Source organism: Argentina silus, assembly GCF_951799395.1.
Source record: "Argentina silus genome assembly, chromosome: 21".
In the NCBI taxonomy this organism is placed as follows: domain Eukaryota; kingdom Metazoa; phylum Chordata; class Actinopteri; order Argentiniformes; family Argentinidae; genus Argentina; species Argentina silus.
In genome coordinates, this window is record NC_139675.1 from 2,786,169 (window position 1) to 2,804,161 (window position 17,993).

The window sequence follows — 17,993 nt, forward strand, 5'->3', positions numbered from 1 at the left end:
TGGGTGGGTCCAGGACAGAGTGGAGGTGGGTGGGTCCAGGACAGAGTGGAGGTGGGTGGGTCCAGGACAGAGTGGAGGTGGGTGGGTCCAGGACAGAGTGGAGGTGGGTCCAGGACAGAGGGGAGGTGGGGCGAGGACAGAGGGGAGGTGGGGCGAGGACAGAGGGGAGGTGGGTCCAGGACAGAGGGGAGGTGGGTGGGGCGAGGACAGAGGGGAGGTGGGTCCAGGACAGAGGGGAGGTGGGGCGAGGACAGAGGGGAGGTGGGAACCAGCACACTTGATTTATTTGGCCTCCGCAGCCACAGGGGTCCCTTCTAGCTCCAGGCTGGCCATGGAACCTGCCACTTCCACTTCCCGCTCCTCTTCCTCATCATCGTCGTCGTCGTCTTCCTCATCATCCTCATCCTCATCCTCATCATCCTCATCCTCGTCATCTTCCTCCTGGTCTCCACCTCCTCCTGAGGAGGCCACATTCTTCCAGTACGAGTCGTATCCTGACGCTCCAAAGCCCCCGTAGCTGTAGGAGTCCTCGTCAGTGCCGGTCTGCCGACCAAACTTGTGGGAGCGGGCTGCAGGGGGGGACAGATGAACACAGACATGAGTTCTGATGCCACAGGGTCAGCACACGTGCAGGACTATCAAAGACGATTTGAACGTGGAGGGAGCCGCTTTTGAGGGTTGAAAACAACCGTCGAGAGACTCGGGCAAAGGAACTTTGGAAGTCTGACAAGTCTTTGAGTTATTATGGCAGAGAAAACAGGAAAGGCTGTGTATTTTTACTGTGTAATCTTAGATGATCGTTTCATGACCCTCCAAAGTCTGCCAGGATATTTTACTTTTCCAGCAATGCGTGTTGTTACCCTGACAAACGTTGCATCCAGTGCAAAACCCATCCCAGTTCCCCCATCCCAGTTCCCTGAAGTCTGCAACCATGCACTCCCCTGGAGATATTTAACAGTCTTGGATTGACCCGAGCTTGGGCTTCTACATCACTCCCAAGTGCATTCTTCAGGAAAAGGGTGGAGATAAGGGACAGAATCCATTGTTAGTGTGTGTGACTCACTGGACATGCTGAGGTCTTTGGTCTCCTGGGTCTCATGGCCACACTTGGGGCAGGGCAGGTTCTTTCCCTTCTCCTGTTTAAACACTTTGCTCTTGACATGGTCGTCACAGTAACAAGCCTGGGAGAGAGACACAGGAGGTGAGGGGGGGCTAGCAGGGCACAACCGACTCTTCACTTCCTTCTCAAAAAGCATTGGAGGAGAAGATCTAAAGAGGGGGGACGGGGGACCTTGGATCTTCTCTTCCAATGTGTTTTGAGGAGGGGGAGGAATAGAGGACAGACTACTGGATAGAGTTGTGCATCATAATAGGCTCATTCTCTAGTCTAAACAACTGTTCAGCAGAGACACTGGTAAGGTAGTCAACACTGCTATCAGAGAGCCTTTCTTAGTTGTTGTTTTTTGTAAAAACAGTTTTATCACTTAGTGTTTCACAGTGCATAACAGTGGCCTGACCTAAGACGGTAAATGGTTTCACAAAACAGTGGGATTACGTAGAGACAAAGTACCTTGCAACGCAGGCAGGAGTTCTGTCCCAGTCTGTTGCAGGAAACACCTGTTTAAAAGGGAAAAGGGAAATTATATTGAACGGAGAGCCCTGCATAAACAAGTTTACAACATAATAAAACACAATGGTTCGCAAAGGTCTTCTGCCTCCTGTGGCGACATCAGTAGTGGCCATTAACCTGTCAGAGGGTATTTTACGAGCGAGGGAAAAAAAGAACGCGTGAATGATAGAGTGGGTCGGAGTTCCGCTAACGTCAGTGTCGGCCTCTTTGAGAGGAACACATGTTGCTCTTCCAAATGCATTGCATTGGTGTTCCACGATGTATCGGTTCTGCTAAAGTATGACGATACCCTGAAATAGAGGAAAGGTTACTGGATCACACCAAAAGTTCATTATTCTTCAGTATAAACAACTGCTCAGCAGAGATACTGGTCTGTGTGGCTGGGAAACACAACGCCATACAATTGGAAATTGTAGGAAAGAGAAGGATGGAAGCTGCAAGTGTTTGTGCTGGCCGGCTTCAGATTGCTGATAAACACGGTGCCAGAAGTGGAAATTAAGTTCAGAATGTCATGAAATATTCAGTCAAGCAAGCGAGTGAGTTTAAAAAAAGAAACACTAAAAAAAACGAGTGTCTCCTCCTCTCCTGGTGACCTGTGATCATGTGTCTTTGCCTGATGTTCCATCTCTGTACATATTCTTCTTGTGAATTGAGTTAGATTTTAAAATGAAATCTCAAGACTAGGTTAAAATCTACATACCATAACTGAGTGGAATACTAATGTCATTGAGATAAGACCTGGGCCTGTATCTTCAGGCTACATCTTAACAGTCCCTCCTGAAGACCGCTTCACCCTTACTACCCCCCCCTATACTAACCCTAACCCCAACCCCAGAGACCTCTTCACCCTCACTACCCCCCCCTATACTAACCCTAACCCCAACCCCAGAGACCTCTTCACCCTTACTACCCCCCCCTATACTAACCCTAACCCCAACCCCAGAGACCTCTTCACCCTCACTACCCCCCCCTATACTAACCCTAACCCCAACCCCAGAGACCTCTTCACCCTTACTACCCCCCCCTATACTAACCCTAACCCCAACCCCAGAGACCTCTTCACCCCCGCTACAAGTTCTCTCCTGCTAATAAAAAATAATAATAAAAGAAATAAATAAAAGAAATAGCCTACTGGCATTACAACTGCCAATGGCCCCTGGTGTGAGCATGGATTACTTTGTCTTATGATGACTGTTGGATAGATGATTCACTTACCTAAACAAATGTATTGTTGTCAGTCGCTTTGGATAAAGGCGTCTGCTAAATGCCATAAATGTAAATGTTATGGCTAGATTGACAAATATAACCTTATATTTTGTATCATATTGAATGAATTCAAGTCAAAATGTTGGGATCATGACAACACAACAATGCATCGAGGCACTTCCTTCAACAGGTCACGGTGTGAAAGCAGTCATGAGGATGTGCCAATCAACTGCAACAATGTGGGTGAGTGACAGGTGAGAGAGACCAATGACGAGACTCACATTTGTAAGTCTCCGCCTCCAGGACCTGGCAGCTGGCTTGGTGCTCAAACTGGTCGTCCTCGCACAGGAAGTTGTGACAGAAAGAGCAACGGTACACCCTTCCCCCTGTTCCAGACAGGAAAAAGGAGAACCATTTTCAGTTTATTTTTTAATAAATTAGCAAACATTTCTAAAAACCTGGTTTTCACTTTGACATGTTATGGGGTATTGTGTGTAGATGATGAGGAATGATGAGGGAAAAAAATAATAATTTAATCCATTTTAGAATAAGAATAAATAAAATGTGGAAAAAGTGAAGGGGTCTGAACACTTTCCGAATGCACTGTAACGGTTCTTAATTCAATTGTACACAGTAGAAAGCACAGTTAACAGTAAATCTCATTCTTTACCATGGTCCCATACACAGCGTTCACACTCGATGCAGTCAGCATCAGTGAGCGGACATACGCAGGCGTGGGTACTCAGGCACTTCCTACCATGGCAGACCCAGGCCTCACAGAAGTCACACACCGCCCCCTTCGTGGTAAAAAAAGAGCATTTCATGACAGAGGGATGGAATTTAAGGATAGGATACAGGGATGGAATTTAAGGATATTGGGTACAGACCAGCCGGGCTGGTACACTGTCACCTCTACTAGCCTTCTGTCCAAAACGGCTAAAGCACTAACCTTTTTTTAATAAGGAGATAAATAATATTTCGATGAATATCTGATCTACTACACAGTTTTTATTTCCCATAAATGTACAGCTACATAGCTGTTCTTTTTCAACTGGAACACGCAAATCTTCCTGGCCCAGAGGGCTAGTTGGTCACGTTTCACGAGCCAGCTTTGAAAAAGACTAGCCTTGGTCCCTCCCTGTGCCATCACCAGGAGTCCACCAACGGTAAAACAATGACTGCAGCTATCCACACATAGTTGGGCAAATGGAGCACTATCATGTATATATCAATGTCATACATATATATATATATACAGTACCAGTCAAAAGTTTGGACACACCTTGCCAAGAGTGTGCAAAGCTGTCATCAAAGCAAAAGGTGGCTACTTTGAAGAATCTAAAATATAAAACATATTCTAGTTTGTTTAACACTTTTTTGTTTACTACATAATTCCATATGTGATCCTTCATAGTTTTGATGTCTTCAATATTAATCTACAATGTAGAAAATAATTTAAAAAATAAAAAAATAAAAATCAATAACCATTGAATGAGAAGGTGTCCAAACCTTTGACTGTATGTTTCCCATATATACTGTATATACATGTACTGTATATACATGTATATATATGTCAAAAATCTTCTTCAGCTCTTACCACCATGGCCATCCCAGTGCTGTGGATCCCCGGGTGCCTAATGACACAGTCTGATGACTTCATGCATTTGGTTTTGCCTTCAGAGGGAAAACAAGACAGAATCACACCACAGCTTGACATTATATAGGCCATTTAGCTGACGCTTTTATCCAAAGCAACTTACATTGCAGTGAGTGCACACATTTCAGTATATATGGTCCCAGCGGGAATCTAACCCACATCCTAAGCGTTGTTAGCGCCATGCTCTACCAACTGAGCCACAGAGGACATTACACAGGGTTGGAAAGAGCTTCAGGGAAATTGTATTTGAAACCTAATGACACACAACCGGTCGAAGATCACTCACCACAGTGGGCACACATGGGTAACTTCTGCACACTGCCACAGAAGTAGCAGAACGCCCTGTTCTTCTGTCGTCTTTGAGGAGGAGGAGGGGGGGGGGGGGGGGGGTCATTGAAACGGGAATACAATTTGACGGATCAAAGCCTCCATCTGAAGATTGGTCGTTTTTTTATTTGTATGTATTGACAGGTGTCATCATGATGAATGCATTCACAACTGATGAATAGGATACAGATTGAAAGTTGCATACCTTTGACATTTGTCGCATTCCTGCAAAACATCAAGGTACGGAATCGTCACTTTCATATCCAAATATGACATGGATAGCATGCAAACAGTTTTGCATTATGCAGCTACTCAGGTCACAAATCATTTGATGGCATCTCCACAATAGCGTTGTATTATAGGGGTTTCAACCACGTACATTCCCATATACATATATGGATTTAATGATACACATCATTGGTTCCGATTCATACCATGGCCTGGTTGCAGGGTTGCTTTGCCACGTCAACATGGTCCCTGTTGGCTCGACTCTGTTTCTCTCGCTCCTTGCGGCTCTCGGCCTTCTTACGGGCGCCCGTCTTCTTCTTGGGCATCTTTCAGGACACAGAGGAGGCTGGCTGGACAATCAAGCAGACAGACAGACACGTACCAGGTGGGATTAGTCAATTGCAATTCAGCACATTAAAGGATATAATAATATAAATAATATATGCTATTTAGTTGACGCTTTTATCCAAAGCGACTTACATTGCAGTGAGTGCATACATTTTTTAGTATATGTGGTCCCAGCGGGTAACGAACCCCCGTCCTAAGCGTCGTTAGCGCCATGCTCTACCAGCTGAGCCACAGAGGACCACATGACTGGCCTTCAAAACAGACATCTGGATAAACTGACCTCAATCTTCTGAAATGGCAACATGGACGTAAAAACGCCTGATTTTCTTTACCTGGAAAATCCTTCCGCTAGGGATGTGCAACAGTGTGAGCTAAGTTATCACACATGACCGTGCTAGCTGGCAAGCTAGTGCTATTCAGCTAATTTAGGAGGAATTACATACGAGAGTAAGCGCCAATGACACGCAATACAACATTACAACAATAATGAGACACAATGCTAAAACAAACGAGGACTGTTTATTTCATATTTAAACATCAAAATAAGTAAATTTTACCAGAAGATGAAGCAGCAACCCTCTGCTGACAGTGGCTCAGCTGTAACAGGAAGTTGTCCAGCAGTTTTTGTTCTACTGAATACTATTCCGGCCTGAAATGTATTTAAGCCCGTCAGTTCCTACTTGATTTCCGGACCTATGCCGTGTTTTTAGTTATTTTATAATAACAGTAAGATTTCAGTGTTCTCCTAAAATTTCAATATCATACCATGATTTGATAAGTCTTATCAATTTTGTATTTGTAATATTTTGCTTGGTTAAATCTAATTTATTTATCAGTCATGTGTTGAAATAATAGGGCTTTTCGCTCCATCTCTGTGTTTCTGACATGAATACAGGAGACAGTGAATCATCACCATACCAGCAGATGGCCATACCTTTCAGGAATGAATATGTGGGTGTGGTGTGAGTTTGAGGATGTGGAGGTGAAAAACATGTCCCAGCATATGCTGTAAACCATTCCTCTGGACACATGGGGAGGAGGGCACACCTTTCACACACATATATATATATATATATATTGTTCTATGCCCTGTGTCTGTGTGTAGAGTGTCTCTCTCTGTGCATATGATTTCGGTGTATTGAAAAGTTTCTGTCAACTTGGCATAATAAAATGAGCTCAGAATTAACGTTGGTTTCTTGATTACAGAATATGTAGTATTCTGTAATCAGAATATGTAGCTAGATTGTGACTAACCAAGAAGAACTCATGTTTGGAGGGTTTTTCCTCCACATAATCGTGCTGCTATATTAATCTATATTAAAAACAATGAATTATTGTTTTTATGAGCTTGTTATATTTATTAAATTCTATTGCTGTTGTTGTTGAACGTTACGATGTTTGGCGTTGCATGTTGTTCCATACAGACTGACTGAATTACATTGAGTGGATATTTTTTGTCACCTGTAAATTCCAATAAAACTTCTCACTCTGAATTATTGTGTTGATATCAGTGCTGTTCTCAATATCTGTCATCGCAGTCCATATCAGTGCCGAGGAGAACCATCGATAAGATCCTCAAACCTCTCTCCATGACAACAAGGAGGGGAAACATCACGATGAGGCCATCCCATGGAACATAAGGTGGGGCTGGGAGTCATTGGCACTGGGCTACACCTCAGTTAGGTGTGGTCGCCAGCCTGTCAGTGCAGCTATAAGGACCTCTAGGCCGGTAAGGCAACATTCCAGCACCAGCTCTGTCCCTACTCTTCCTACAAAACCAAGAGGCACATCCCACATCAGCAGAGTGCACTTTGTAAACACTGCTGCCCCTATCATATTACACAGGGTTCACTTTACACTAGCAGTCAAACCTGTTAAGATCAGAGCAATTGTTAGTTCCGTAATTAGGGATATTTGACTGGGGATATTTGACTGCGTATTGTGCCTTTTGTGTTCAAGGAAGATCCAATCACATTGGGTCTTTTATTTGAGTCTCCACCTCAGAACTGCTATATAAGGGACTCTAGACTGTCTGTCTGCGTCATCCTATCATGCCTGGGCACAGGAGAAACAGGAGAGCTGTTAAAACAACACACAGGTCAGCATGTATTTCTCTTTCTCACACTCACACTCTCACACTCACACACACACACACACACGTCAGGAAAACCAGAACTCTGTATAACTCTTTGTATTTGTACATGAGGTATTTCTGTCTTTCAATTTTAATAAATGTACTGAAATTTAATCCGTTTTAAATTGAGTCTATAGCACAACAAAATGTGGAAAAAGTGAAGGGGACTGAATTCTTTCCGAAGGCACTGTGTGTGTGTGGGCTCCAGTTTGCAAAACTCCCTTTTGAATAATGCACATGCAAATGGTTACCCTGTGCCTGTCTAAGCGGTGCACGTTCTCCATGACAACAACCATATATTATCTCATGGTTTCCTGGTTGCTGTCAGAGTAGGGTGTGGTCTGTTGGCGCCAGGTAAGTTTCCCTCTCTGCCTTCAACAACCCTTTACTGTGGCATCTGCTATTAGGGCAACATGCTGCATTTTACACACTTTATCTTTAGTGTTTGAGATACAAATGTTGTTTAACATTTATATAATATGAAGATGGTCAAAGACTCTAATATCAATCTAACATGACGCCACCAGACTATGCTCCTTAAATTATGCCTGCTGTGGAATGCAGACATTGCTTATTTATTATTATTATTATTACCAACGAGACTAACTAAACTGAAAGGACTGGTTTACTGTACCCTAGCAGATGTGTGCTGTAAGGTTTACGAAAGGCGTAGGCATTTGGCAGAGTTGTACAATGGCTTCAATGATATCACACACACACTCACACTCACACAGTACCAGTAACTGCTGATTTTGTTAGTTTGCCCGATTACAAAGAAATGAGCGGTCTCCAATTTTTATGGTACTTTTATTTTAACCAATAGAGACAGAATATCAACAAAGAAGTCCAGAAAAAACACATTATATAAAGTTATAAATTCATTTGCATTTGATCGAAGGAAATAAGTATTTGATCCCCTACAAACCAGCAGGAATTCTGGCTCATACAGACCGGTTATATGCCCATGAGGCACACAGATTAGTCCTGTCACTTTAGGAAAAGTACTCCTAATCTCTGCTTGTTATGGGTATAAAAGACACCTGTCAATAGAATCAATCTCTTCCATTCCAACCTCTCCACCACCATGGGCAAGACCAAAGAACATTCAAAGGACATCAGGGTAAGAGTTGTAGACCTGCACAAGGCTGGAATGGGCTACAAGACCATCAGCAAGAAGCTTGATGAGAAGGAGACAACTGTTGGTGCAATTATTAGAAAATGGAAGAAATACAAAATAACCATCAATCGCCCTCGGCCTGGAGCTCCATGCAAGATCTTGCCTCGTGGGGTAAGGATGATCATGAGAAGGGTGAGGGATCAGCCCAGAACTACACAGGAGGAGCTTGGTAATGATCTCAAGGCAGCTGGGACCACAGTCACCAAGAAAACCATTGGTAACACACTACACCGTAACGGATTGAAATCCTGCAGTGCCCGCAAGGTCCCCCTGCTCAAGAAGGCACATGTACAGGCCCATCTGAAGTTTGCCAATGAACACCTAAATGATTCAGAGAAGGCTTGGGAGAAGGTGATGTGGTCAGATGAGAACACCATCCCCACCGTCAAACACGGAGGTGGAAACATTATGCTTTGGGGTTGTTTCTCTGCTAAGGGTACAGGATGACTTCACTGCATTGAGGGGCCAATGGACGGGGCCATGTACCATAAGATCTTGGACGAGAACCTCCTTCCCTCAGCCAGAGCACTGAGGATGGGTCATGGATGGGTCTTCCAGCATGACAATGACCCAAAACATACGGCCAAGGCAACAAAGGAGTGGCTCAAGAAGAAGCACACTAAGGTCATGGAGTGGCCTAGCTAGTCTCCAGACCTTAATCCTATAGAAAATTTGTGGAGGGAGCTGAAGCTTCGAGTTGCCAAGCAAAAGCCTTGAAACCTTCAGGATTTGGAGAGGATCTGTAAAGAGGAGTGGACCAAAATCCCTCCTGAGATGTGTGCAAACCTGGTGACCAACTATAAGAAACGTCTGACTTCTGTGCTTGCCAGCAAGGGTTTCTCCACCAAGTACTAAGTCAGGTTTTGCTTGGGGATCAAATACTTATTTCCTTCGATCAAATGCAAATGAATTTATAACTTTATATAATGTGTTTTGTCTGGACTTCTTTGTTGATATTCTGTCTCTATTTGTTAAAATAAAAGTACCATAAAAATGATAGACTGCTTATTTCTTTGTAATCGGGCAAACTAACAAAATCAGCAGGGGATCAAATAATTATTTCCCCCACTGTATATATTTATATTCTATAAAAAAAATAAAAAAAATGTTATCCTGTTCTTCCTTACTACAGGGTACTGGGGTGCATCAGTGCATCTACTACATCATTGGCCAATTAGGAGAGTTGCTTGTCATTGGTCAGTTGCTTCAGGGCAGTGGCACTGGCCATGTGATGTCAGGTTCTGATATGTTCTATGTTGTGTTGCCGTTTTGTAACATAGAATAACTATGTTATGTTTTGCCATTTTTAGTTGTATGTGTATTGTGTTGTCTGTGTATTAGATAAAATGTTTGGTTCTGTGTCATGCAGACAAGTTGGAGGCATGGCCATAAAGACCAGCCATCTACTGCTCTGGGCTCTCCTTACTCTTTTCAGTACTGCAGGTAAAAGACACACACACACACACACACACACACACACATTCTCTCTCTCACACACACACACACACACACACTCGATCACACTCATACAGTATATGCGGTAATCAAAATTAAACACTCAGATCTCTCAACAACATCTCAGTGTTCCAACACAGGAGTAGACTCATTCTGGTTCTTCTTCACTCTCAACCATATCAGAGCTGTCTGTCTGACGTGGCTGTCTGTCTGACGTGTCTGTGTGACTGACATGGCCATCTGTCTGACGTGGTTGTCTATCTGACATGGCTGTCTGTCTGAGGTGGCTGTCTGTCTGACGTGGCTGTCTGCCTGACATGGCTGTCTGTCTGACTTGTGTGTGTGACTGACATGGCTGTCTGTCTGACGTGGCTGTCTATCTGACATGGCTGTCTGTCTGACGTGGCTTGTCCTGTTCTTCTCCCACAGGGGGCGCCGATGAGGCACCATGCCCAGACGGCTGGCACCTGTACAGGGCACGCTGCTTCACCTTCTACCCTGTGTGGGGGACCTGGAGCTCCGCAGAGGTGTGTGTGTGTGTGTGTGTGTGTGTGTGGATACAGAGTGTAGATGAAACAGAGTGTGTTGTCCTGTCTGCCCCCTCCAGTCCTACTGCTCCCAGCGAGGGGGGAACCTGGCGTCTCTCCACAACCCTGTCGAGCAGCTGTTTGTCCAGGAGCTGGTGAGGAGACACACCCACCGCCCTGTCTGGATAGGAGGATACACACTAACCCAGGTAAACACGAACCCTAACCCAGGTAAACACTAACCCAGGTAAACACTAACCCAGGTAAACACGAACCCTAACCCAGGTAAACACTAACCCAGGTAAACACTAACCCAGGTAAACACTAACCCTAACCCAGGTAAACACTAACCCAGGTAAACACTAACCCTAACCCAGGTAAACACTAACCCTAACCCAGGTAAACAGGTAAGCCTGTCTGTCTGTCTGCCTGCCTGTCTGTCTGTCTGTCTGTCTGAATAACTGGTCATGTCTGTCCTGGACCAGGAGGGGGAGTGGTTGTGGAGCGACGGGTCGGCATTTGGCTACTCCAGCTGGCCCAATCAGAAGGCCACCCAGGCAGGAGAGGGAGGGGCTTGTATGGAGATGAACCCTGCAGGTACACAACTCATGTAAAGATCAGCTACAGTCAGCTCAGTCCAGGGAGGTAGGTATGAAGGGATTGAGATGCGTGCTCCCTGGCTAAGAGTGTCTACGACCCACCCTCACTCTTCCTCCCTCCCTCCCTCCCTCCATCCCCAGCACATTAGCCTACAGAGTAAATTTTTAACTATAATTGGTTCTATTCTTATTCAGCAGGAGGATTAAATGATGCTCCCTGTGCGGAGCTGAGGTTCTATGTGTGTTCTAGAAGGTTCAGGTGAGGTTCTGTGTGTGTTCTAGAAGGTTCAGGTGAGGTTCTGTGTGTGTTCTAGAAGGTTCAGGGGAGGTTCTGTGTGTGTTCTAGAAGGGCCAGGCAAGGTTCTAACCGTACCTACCAACTAGAGTCTTGTAGCTTATGTCTGTTCTTCTCTGTCTCCTGTAGTTCCACCCAGGGCGCCTATCCTAAGACTGAGAGGGCACAGGAGAGAGGTATCTACAGGGCCCTGCGGAAATCATGGGACAGTGAAGCATTTTTTCTTCTTTTGGCTCGACACTCGAAAAGTTTGTATTTGAAATCAAACAAGCCTCAGGTTTTGGCTGTTTCTGATTTTTCAGGCTAATAATGGCTTCCTTGACTTTCATCGCTTTGGTCCTCATGTTGACAGACACCAATAGCAAGCTCCAAAAACAAATGCAACGCCTACAATCAATACTAGACATTGACAGCTCTCCTATGTCTGCACAAATGATGTGACGGAACACACCACACCTGACTAACCAGAAACACCTGTCAAGCCAATTTTCCCATTACTTTTGGGTACCCTAAAATAGGGACACTATGAATAAAAAGTGTTGTAATTTCTGAATGGTGAAACCAATGTGTACACAAATACCATCAATTTCTACTTTAACCTCATAGTAATTGTTTGATTGTTAAAATCCAAACTTTTGGAGTGTAGAGCCAAAAGAAGAAAAAATGCTTCACGTAACTTACTGTACATACTGTCACATCTGTCTACCTGTCTTTCTACCGAACTGTCTATCTACCTGTCTACCTGTTTGTCCATCCATCCATCATCTGTCTGTTTGTCTGTCAGTCTTACCTATATCTCCCCCTCCTCCAGTGCGACTGAGGGACGGTGTGAGTGTGTACAACCTGCTGTTGCAGACCAGTGAGACTGTGGCCGATGAGGCCCTGCACACAGCCTTCCTCAGAGGGCTGGACACGGCCACTCTCCCTGCTGAGCACTATGCTGCCTATTGCCTCCAGGAGGCGCTCTACCTGGGCAGGCTTGCTCAGATGCTGGAGGTGAGTGTGCTCCATTCTGAGGGCCCAGAGTTTTCCCTGGTTAGGTGAAGATTTGGCCTGTGTGTGAATTTCCATTCTGGAGTTAGGGTTAGGAGCCACGTGTAGCGGAGGTGGTTTGGAAAAACGCTTGTGTGGTGGGTAACATTTGGAAACATGTATTAAATTGGTGTAGCCTATGAAATGTGCTACACAAATAAAGTCTGACTGATGATTGACTGATTGATTGATTAACCTTGCCTTAGACCTGAACACCTGAAATAGGCTTTAGTTTAGTGGGCTAAGGCCTTCTTGTGGCTTGTGGTTTGAATCCCGTCAGTTGCCCACCAACTGAACCATGTCATCCCTGTTCCCCAGGATCTGAGCAGGAATGTACGGTGTTCTCCAGACATCAAACAGTTCATCCAGGACACACACACACACTACCTGATCGCACATGCACAATACCAGAACACACACACACTCTACCAGAAGTCCACGGTAAGGCATTTGTGTGTGTGTGTGCGTGTGTGCATGTGTGTGTGTGTGTGTGTGTGTGTGCGCGCGCATGTGTGCGTGCATGTATGTGTGGTTGTAGCAAGTCAATTACTATTGTAAACTGTAACTAACACCTGTCTCTCTCTCTCTCACCTGTAGCATCCTGGCAGTAACAGGAACCTTAACACCTGTCTCTCTCTCCTGTAGAACCTATCCAGCCCCCAGCCTTCCCCAGCTGTCCGCCAGGCCCTCCAGAGCTTCCATGACGTGGTGAAGGAGGAGCCCATCTACTGGGTGGTGGCCCTCCTGCCCCGGGCTTGGCTGAGGCCACACCTGGCAGAGAGGATAGTAATGAGGGCTAGAATCCCCAGCGCCAGCGTCAGCCCCAGCCCCGCCCTCAGAATGTACCTCCAGTGGTGGAGTGAGAGCCTGCAAGACCAGTCAGACACGTACAGAGTTCTCCTGGAGAGGTACCAGGGTCAGATGGACATCTCCAAAGCTATAAACATCTTCAGAGGCCACATGATTGACGAGAAGGCCCTGCTCAGCTCCGCGTAAGATCACACTAACTGTAATGTCTGGCCTATCAATCAGTCAATCAATCAGACTTTATCTATAAAGCACATTTCATACACAAATGCAATTTACAAAACAAAGGAAGTTAATAAAAATGTTACAGCTGTAGAAGTTCAACCGATAAAAACTAAAATTAAGAGAGGATTGTAGAAGGGCGTCCAATAGTAATGTAACATCTGCAACAGTGCTAATCTCCCCAAGCTAACACATAGGCTTTAGCTCAGCAGTCTAACAAGGTCTTGTTTTGTAGTTCTAGATACTGGTAAGGTATTTTTCTACTTACATCAGATGGTTCTTACCTTGAAAGAAGTCTATGGGCCACGTGGAAACTGTAATCCACGGTTCAGAGATGTTTAAATAGCCTCCTGAGACCCAGAAAACATTTATTATAAAATCATAATTATCACATAAGAAACATAAGAAAGAAAACATGTTACAAAGGATTTTTTATGTATTACTTATTGTATGTGCACTGTAGTGGACATTACGACTCATGTTGATAGTAAATATGCTCGATTTTACAACTGAGCTGTAAGGATAATCTCCCTGAGCCTCACTCCTGGACTGGGAGGACCTACAGCAGAGACCCCAGCCGACCTGACCCCCTGCAACGCCACTGAACGGGAGGAAGGACCCAAAATCAGCCAGACAGACCCAGCAACCTGGACCAACTCAGTGGTGCCAACAGCAGTCACCCAGGCTGAGCCAGAGCCTGGAAAACGCCCATGGCAACAACCACCGTTCACCACCCAGGGCAATAACCACCTGGGACAACAACCACCGTTCCAGCCTGGGCAGCAACAACCAGCCAGGGCAATAACCACAAAGGGCAATAACCACAAAGGGCAACAACCACCGTCCCCAGCCTGGGCAGCAACTGCCCAGGGCAACAACCACCGTCCTCAGCCTGGGCAGCAACCGCCCAGGGTAATAACCACCCAGGGCAATAACCACCGTCCCCAGCCTGGGCAGCAACAACCAGCCAGGGTAATAACCACCCATCCCCAGCCTGGGCAGCAACAACCAGCCAGGGTAATAACCACCGTCCCCAGCCTGGGCAGCAACAACCAGACGGTTAACATTAGCAGACTCTGCCGGTCCAAGCCTCGAGTCCATAAGAGCCCTGGGAGGAGGAGGAGGAGGAGGAGGAGGAGGAGGGGGAGGAGGAACCCCGAGGCCAATAAAAGAAGCAGGATCCCATGATCGCCCAGGGCCAGCACCACAACCATCCCAACCCATGCAACCCTGAGCCGCATGCTCGCATTGGGAGGACCAATAGCCCCGGCCAACCCAGGGCACGGCACCAGTAGAGCTCGCTTGCCACAGAACAGGAGAAAGAACCCGGAGTCTACCCTGACAGCAGCTGTCAGCCCCCCGGCCCAAACCAACACAGTGGCACGCCTGCATCGAGGGGGCTAAGACTGCTCACCTAGGCTGACCCAGCCCCAACCTGACCAGTACCACAGGACACCCCCCCCCCAGCTCAAGGGAAAAAATCACAGCCCGACCCGAATAACGCCCGGGGCAACCCCCACCGCCTTACTCACTGCCTCTGGATCCTCATCATCTGACAAGTCTCTGTCTGAGTCTCCCAAAATGACTCTGTTCAACATTCTCTTCCCTAATCAATGAGCTTTTCTCCTGCAATATTGTAAAACAGGTGAAAAACATAGTTAACATATTTGTGAAACAATGATTACACTGGACTGAAAACTCACCAAACTACTCCTGAGATAGTTACTTCCTAGAAATGATCTGAATATCAAACTCACAAAAAATATAATTACACACTTACCTGTTTTCTTTCCATAGAATGTGATGGCAGCCATTTTGAACAATCAGGAAGATACAATTGGCATGGCCACACTCCCACACATGTGATATCATTGAAAATCCCTGAATGTCCTCTTAAAGCACAGGTGTCAAACTCATTCCATGGAGGGCCGAGTGTCAGCAGGCTTTTGGTTTTTCCTTTCAATTAAGACCTTGTCAACCAGGTGAGGGGAGTTCCATACTAATTAGTGACCTTAATTCATCAATCAAGTAGATGGGAAGAGCAAAAACCTGTAGACACTCGCCCTCCATGGAATGAGTTTGACACCTGTGTCTTAAAGGTACAGCAGGAATTAACATTGTGGCATGGATGGCCGCAGAGAAAAAAATGAATTGCTGGGTCTCAGGAGGATAACCACTCCTAACTTCAGCTAACTTCAGCAACCGGTGGAAGTGATTCAACAATGGAAGTGATTGAAAAAAAGACATTTGTGGCCACAGTCACTTCAAATTAACTCTCTGACTAAGTTGAAAGTTAGTTTGAGGTGATTTAGCCACAAATGTTAGACTTTTTTTGTGTTCCTTAATAACTCCCATTGTTTTTTTGTTGAAAAATATTGAACTAACCCTTTAAAGTCATGTTGATCCCCTGTGTTCTCAGCTGGAGGTTTAGTGAAGATGAAGACCAAGTGGAACCGCTGACCTATATAGATGTACTGTGAAAGTGCCACCTGTATGGACCCTCCACCGTGGAGTCTGTTCCAGAGGAAAAGGTCAGGGACATTTACGTTACATTTACGGCATTTAGCAGACGCCTTTATCCAAAGCAACTTACAACAAATACATCTGTTTAAGTAAGTGAATCTATCCATCAGTCATCATAAGATAAAGTAATCAATGCTCGGACCAGGGGCCATAGGCAGTCACAATGCTAGAAGAAGGATTATTTATTTATTTATTATTTATTATTTTTATTTTTATTTTTTTGTATTAACAGGAGATAAACTTGTACAGGGGGGTAGTGGGGATGAAGAGATCTTTAGGAGGGACCATTAAGATGTAGCCTGAAGAGATGGGTCTTCAATCTACGGCAGAAGATTCGCAGTGAACAAAGACCAACCTTGTTTATTCAGCAAACTTTCATTTAAACTAGTCTAATCAAATTTTGATGTGATGGCTGATTTGCCTTAACTGTACATGTGCATGACCTGTAACTACTACTGCTGTAAATCAATGGTCAGTTCTGTGCCCCAAATCTGTGGGTCTGTGTCGCCCTCTACAGGTGAAGCTGTGGCAGCAATTGAGTTGGAGGGGGGGAGAGATGTTTGTCACGTGTTGTATGTTCTTGCCCTTTAATAAAAAAAAATACATGCACAAAAGAGACAACTGGTCAGATTTGACCCTGATGTGTCCATAATTATCTAGGCAAGGATGTGTCAGAGATGGTGAGGGTGCTTCTGGCCAAGGGTCAGACGATGCCGGATCTGGTGGCTGCCGAACGGATGAGGCCAAGACAAGAGGTATTCCTGTATTGCTAGTTACATAGCTATCTATATTTGTAGATGAGATTGAATGGTGGCATCATATGTAGTTATTCTATTTGTAAAAGACAGAGATAGCCAGCTAGACACATAAGAAACATACATAAGCTAGCTGCGAGGACATTTTCCTCTAGCACTTGTGTAGCCTATTAGCTATCTTCCAAATGCTTGTTTTTATCAGTGAAAATGCATTTGTAGGACTATAAGCAACATGAGGTATTGCATTTATAAGTGTTACTTTTAAAACATTTGCGTAAATCAACTTATAAAACTAATTTCTTGTTCATCAACAACTGGTTACCAAGCAATGGCCGCCGCGAACGTCCTGTAAATTGCTAAATTCCCAGTTAAGTTTATTTTTCAACTCTGTACAACCAGTAAGACTTTTTGGAGTTACAAAAAATCTTTTGGTCACCATAGACCTCTGTTAAAATGTGCACTTTTAAGTATTAATATTTTATAAAGTATAATGAGTATCAGAAAATGTTGGATACAAGCAACTCAAGACCTCTCTGCACGTTATAAAGTTGAAACGTACAGTACCAGTCAAACGTTTGGACACAGTTTTTGTTTACTACATAATTCCATATGTGTTCCTTCATAGTTTTGATGTCTTCAATATTAATCTACAATGTAGAAAATAATAATACAAAAATAAAATAAAAAACCATTGAATGAGAAGGTGTGTCCAAACTTTTGACTCGTACTGTATGTTTCCCATAAAAGCTGTAGGAGGAGTAGATGTGAGAAGAAAATCGAATAAGAATAATACGTGAAAGTAAAATAAGTAAATGGAATATCAACAGTTGGACTTGCTGATGCAAGCCCGCTAATGACAGGGGGTAGGGGGCACGTCAGTCAGAGGCATGGGGACGAGAGGGTTGAGCCAAAGTTGGTTGAACCAAACAACAGTTCGGCCAACTTCGGCAATCTTCGTGATCTCCGCCCAAGTCACATGTGTTTTCCCGTTCGGTTGTACGTGAACCTAGCCCTGCAAACAACCAGCAAGCGTTGAGTTTGCACTGTTTTCTGTGGCTGACAACAGCATCG

General features: G+C 44.9%; 2 protein-coding genes across 5 annotated transcripts; one reads left to right on the forward strand and one right to left on the reverse strand.

Moving 5' to 3' along the window:
• On the reverse strand, positions 1 to 5,994 carry znf330 (zinc finger protein 330). 2 transcript variants are annotated; one of them, XM_083692711.1, is made up of 10 exons: positions 5,954 to 5,994; positions 5,255 to 5,398; positions 5,026 to 5,045; positions 4,780 to 4,850; positions 4,434 to 4,510; positions 3,507 to 3,633; positions 3,118 to 3,222; positions 1,571 to 1,617; positions 1,064 to 1,181; positions 1 to 569 (listed from the first exon to the last, which is right to left on the reverse strand). In XM_083692711.1, the coding sequence occupies exons 2-10, from the start codon at positions 5,372 to 5,374 to the stop codon at positions 283 to 285; spliced, it is 972 nt and encodes a 323-aa protein (XP_083548837.1). In that variant the 5' UTR covers positions 5,375 to 5,398; positions 5,954 to 5,994; the 3' UTR covers positions 1 to 282. The 2 variants fall into 2 exon arrangements, with proteins under 2 accessions (XP_083548837.1, XP_083548838.1); XM_083692712.1 differs by having other exon boundaries at positions 5,255 to 5,394; positions 5,954 to 5,965.
• A 1,272-nt stretch (positions 5,995 to 7,266) lies between these two features.
• LOC310821100 (uncharacterized protein) lies at positions 7,267 to 16,806 on the forward strand. 3 transcript variants are annotated; one of them, XM_083692980.1, is made up of 12 exons: positions 7,267 to 7,494; positions 10,077 to 10,150; positions 10,592 to 10,689; positions 10,770 to 10,898; positions 11,175 to 11,286; positions 11,484 to 11,547; positions 11,713 to 11,759; positions 12,395 to 12,579; positions 12,934 to 13,056; positions 13,261 to 13,607; positions 16,064 to 16,175; positions 16,400 to 16,806. In XM_083692980.1, exons 1-11 carry the CDS (start codon positions 7,448 to 7,450, stop codon positions 16,122 to 16,124), a joined length of 1,287 nt encoding a protein of 428 aa, XP_083549106.1. In that variant the 5' UTR covers positions 7,267 to 7,447; the 3' UTR covers positions 16,125 to 16,175; positions 16,400 to 16,806. The 3 variants fall into 3 exon arrangements, with proteins under 3 accessions (XP_083549106.1, XP_083549107.1, XP_083549108.1); XM_083692981.1 differs by having other exon boundaries at positions 11,487 to 11,547; XM_083692982.1 differs by lacking the exon at positions 11,484 to 11,547 and having other exon boundaries at positions 7,442 to 7,494; positions 16,400 to 16,805.
• The last annotated feature ends 1,187 nt before the right edge of the window (positions 16,807 to 17,993 follow it).

Excerpts from the sequence above, each read along its gene's own strand:
- znf330 (XM_083692711.1), bottom strand. The coding sequence starts at position 5,374 with ATGCCCAAGAAGAAGACGGGCGCCCGTAAGAAGGCCGAGAGCCGCAAG. Across the intron at positions 1,182-1,570 it reads ACTCCTGCCTGCGTTGCAAG|GCTTGTTACTGTGACGACCA; the intron begins GTACTTTGTCTC and ends TCTCTCTCCCAG. Across the intron at positions 570-1,063 it reads CAAAGACCTCAGCATGTCCA|CCCGCTCCCACAAGTTTGGT; the intron begins GTGAGTCACACA and ends CCCCCCCTGCAG.
- LOC310821100 (XM_083692980.1), top strand. The coding sequence starts at position 7,448 with ATGCCTGGGCACAGGAGAAACAGGAGAGCTGTTAAAACAACACACAG. Across the intron at positions 12,580-12,933 it reads GGCTTGCTCAGATGCTGGAG|GATCTGAGCAGGAATGTACG; the intron begins GTGAGTGTGCTC and ends CCTGTTCCCCAG. Across the intron at positions 13,057-13,260 it reads CACTCTACCAGAAGTCCACG|AACCTATCCAGCCCCCAGCC; the intron begins GTAAGGCATTTG and ends TCTCTCCTGTAG.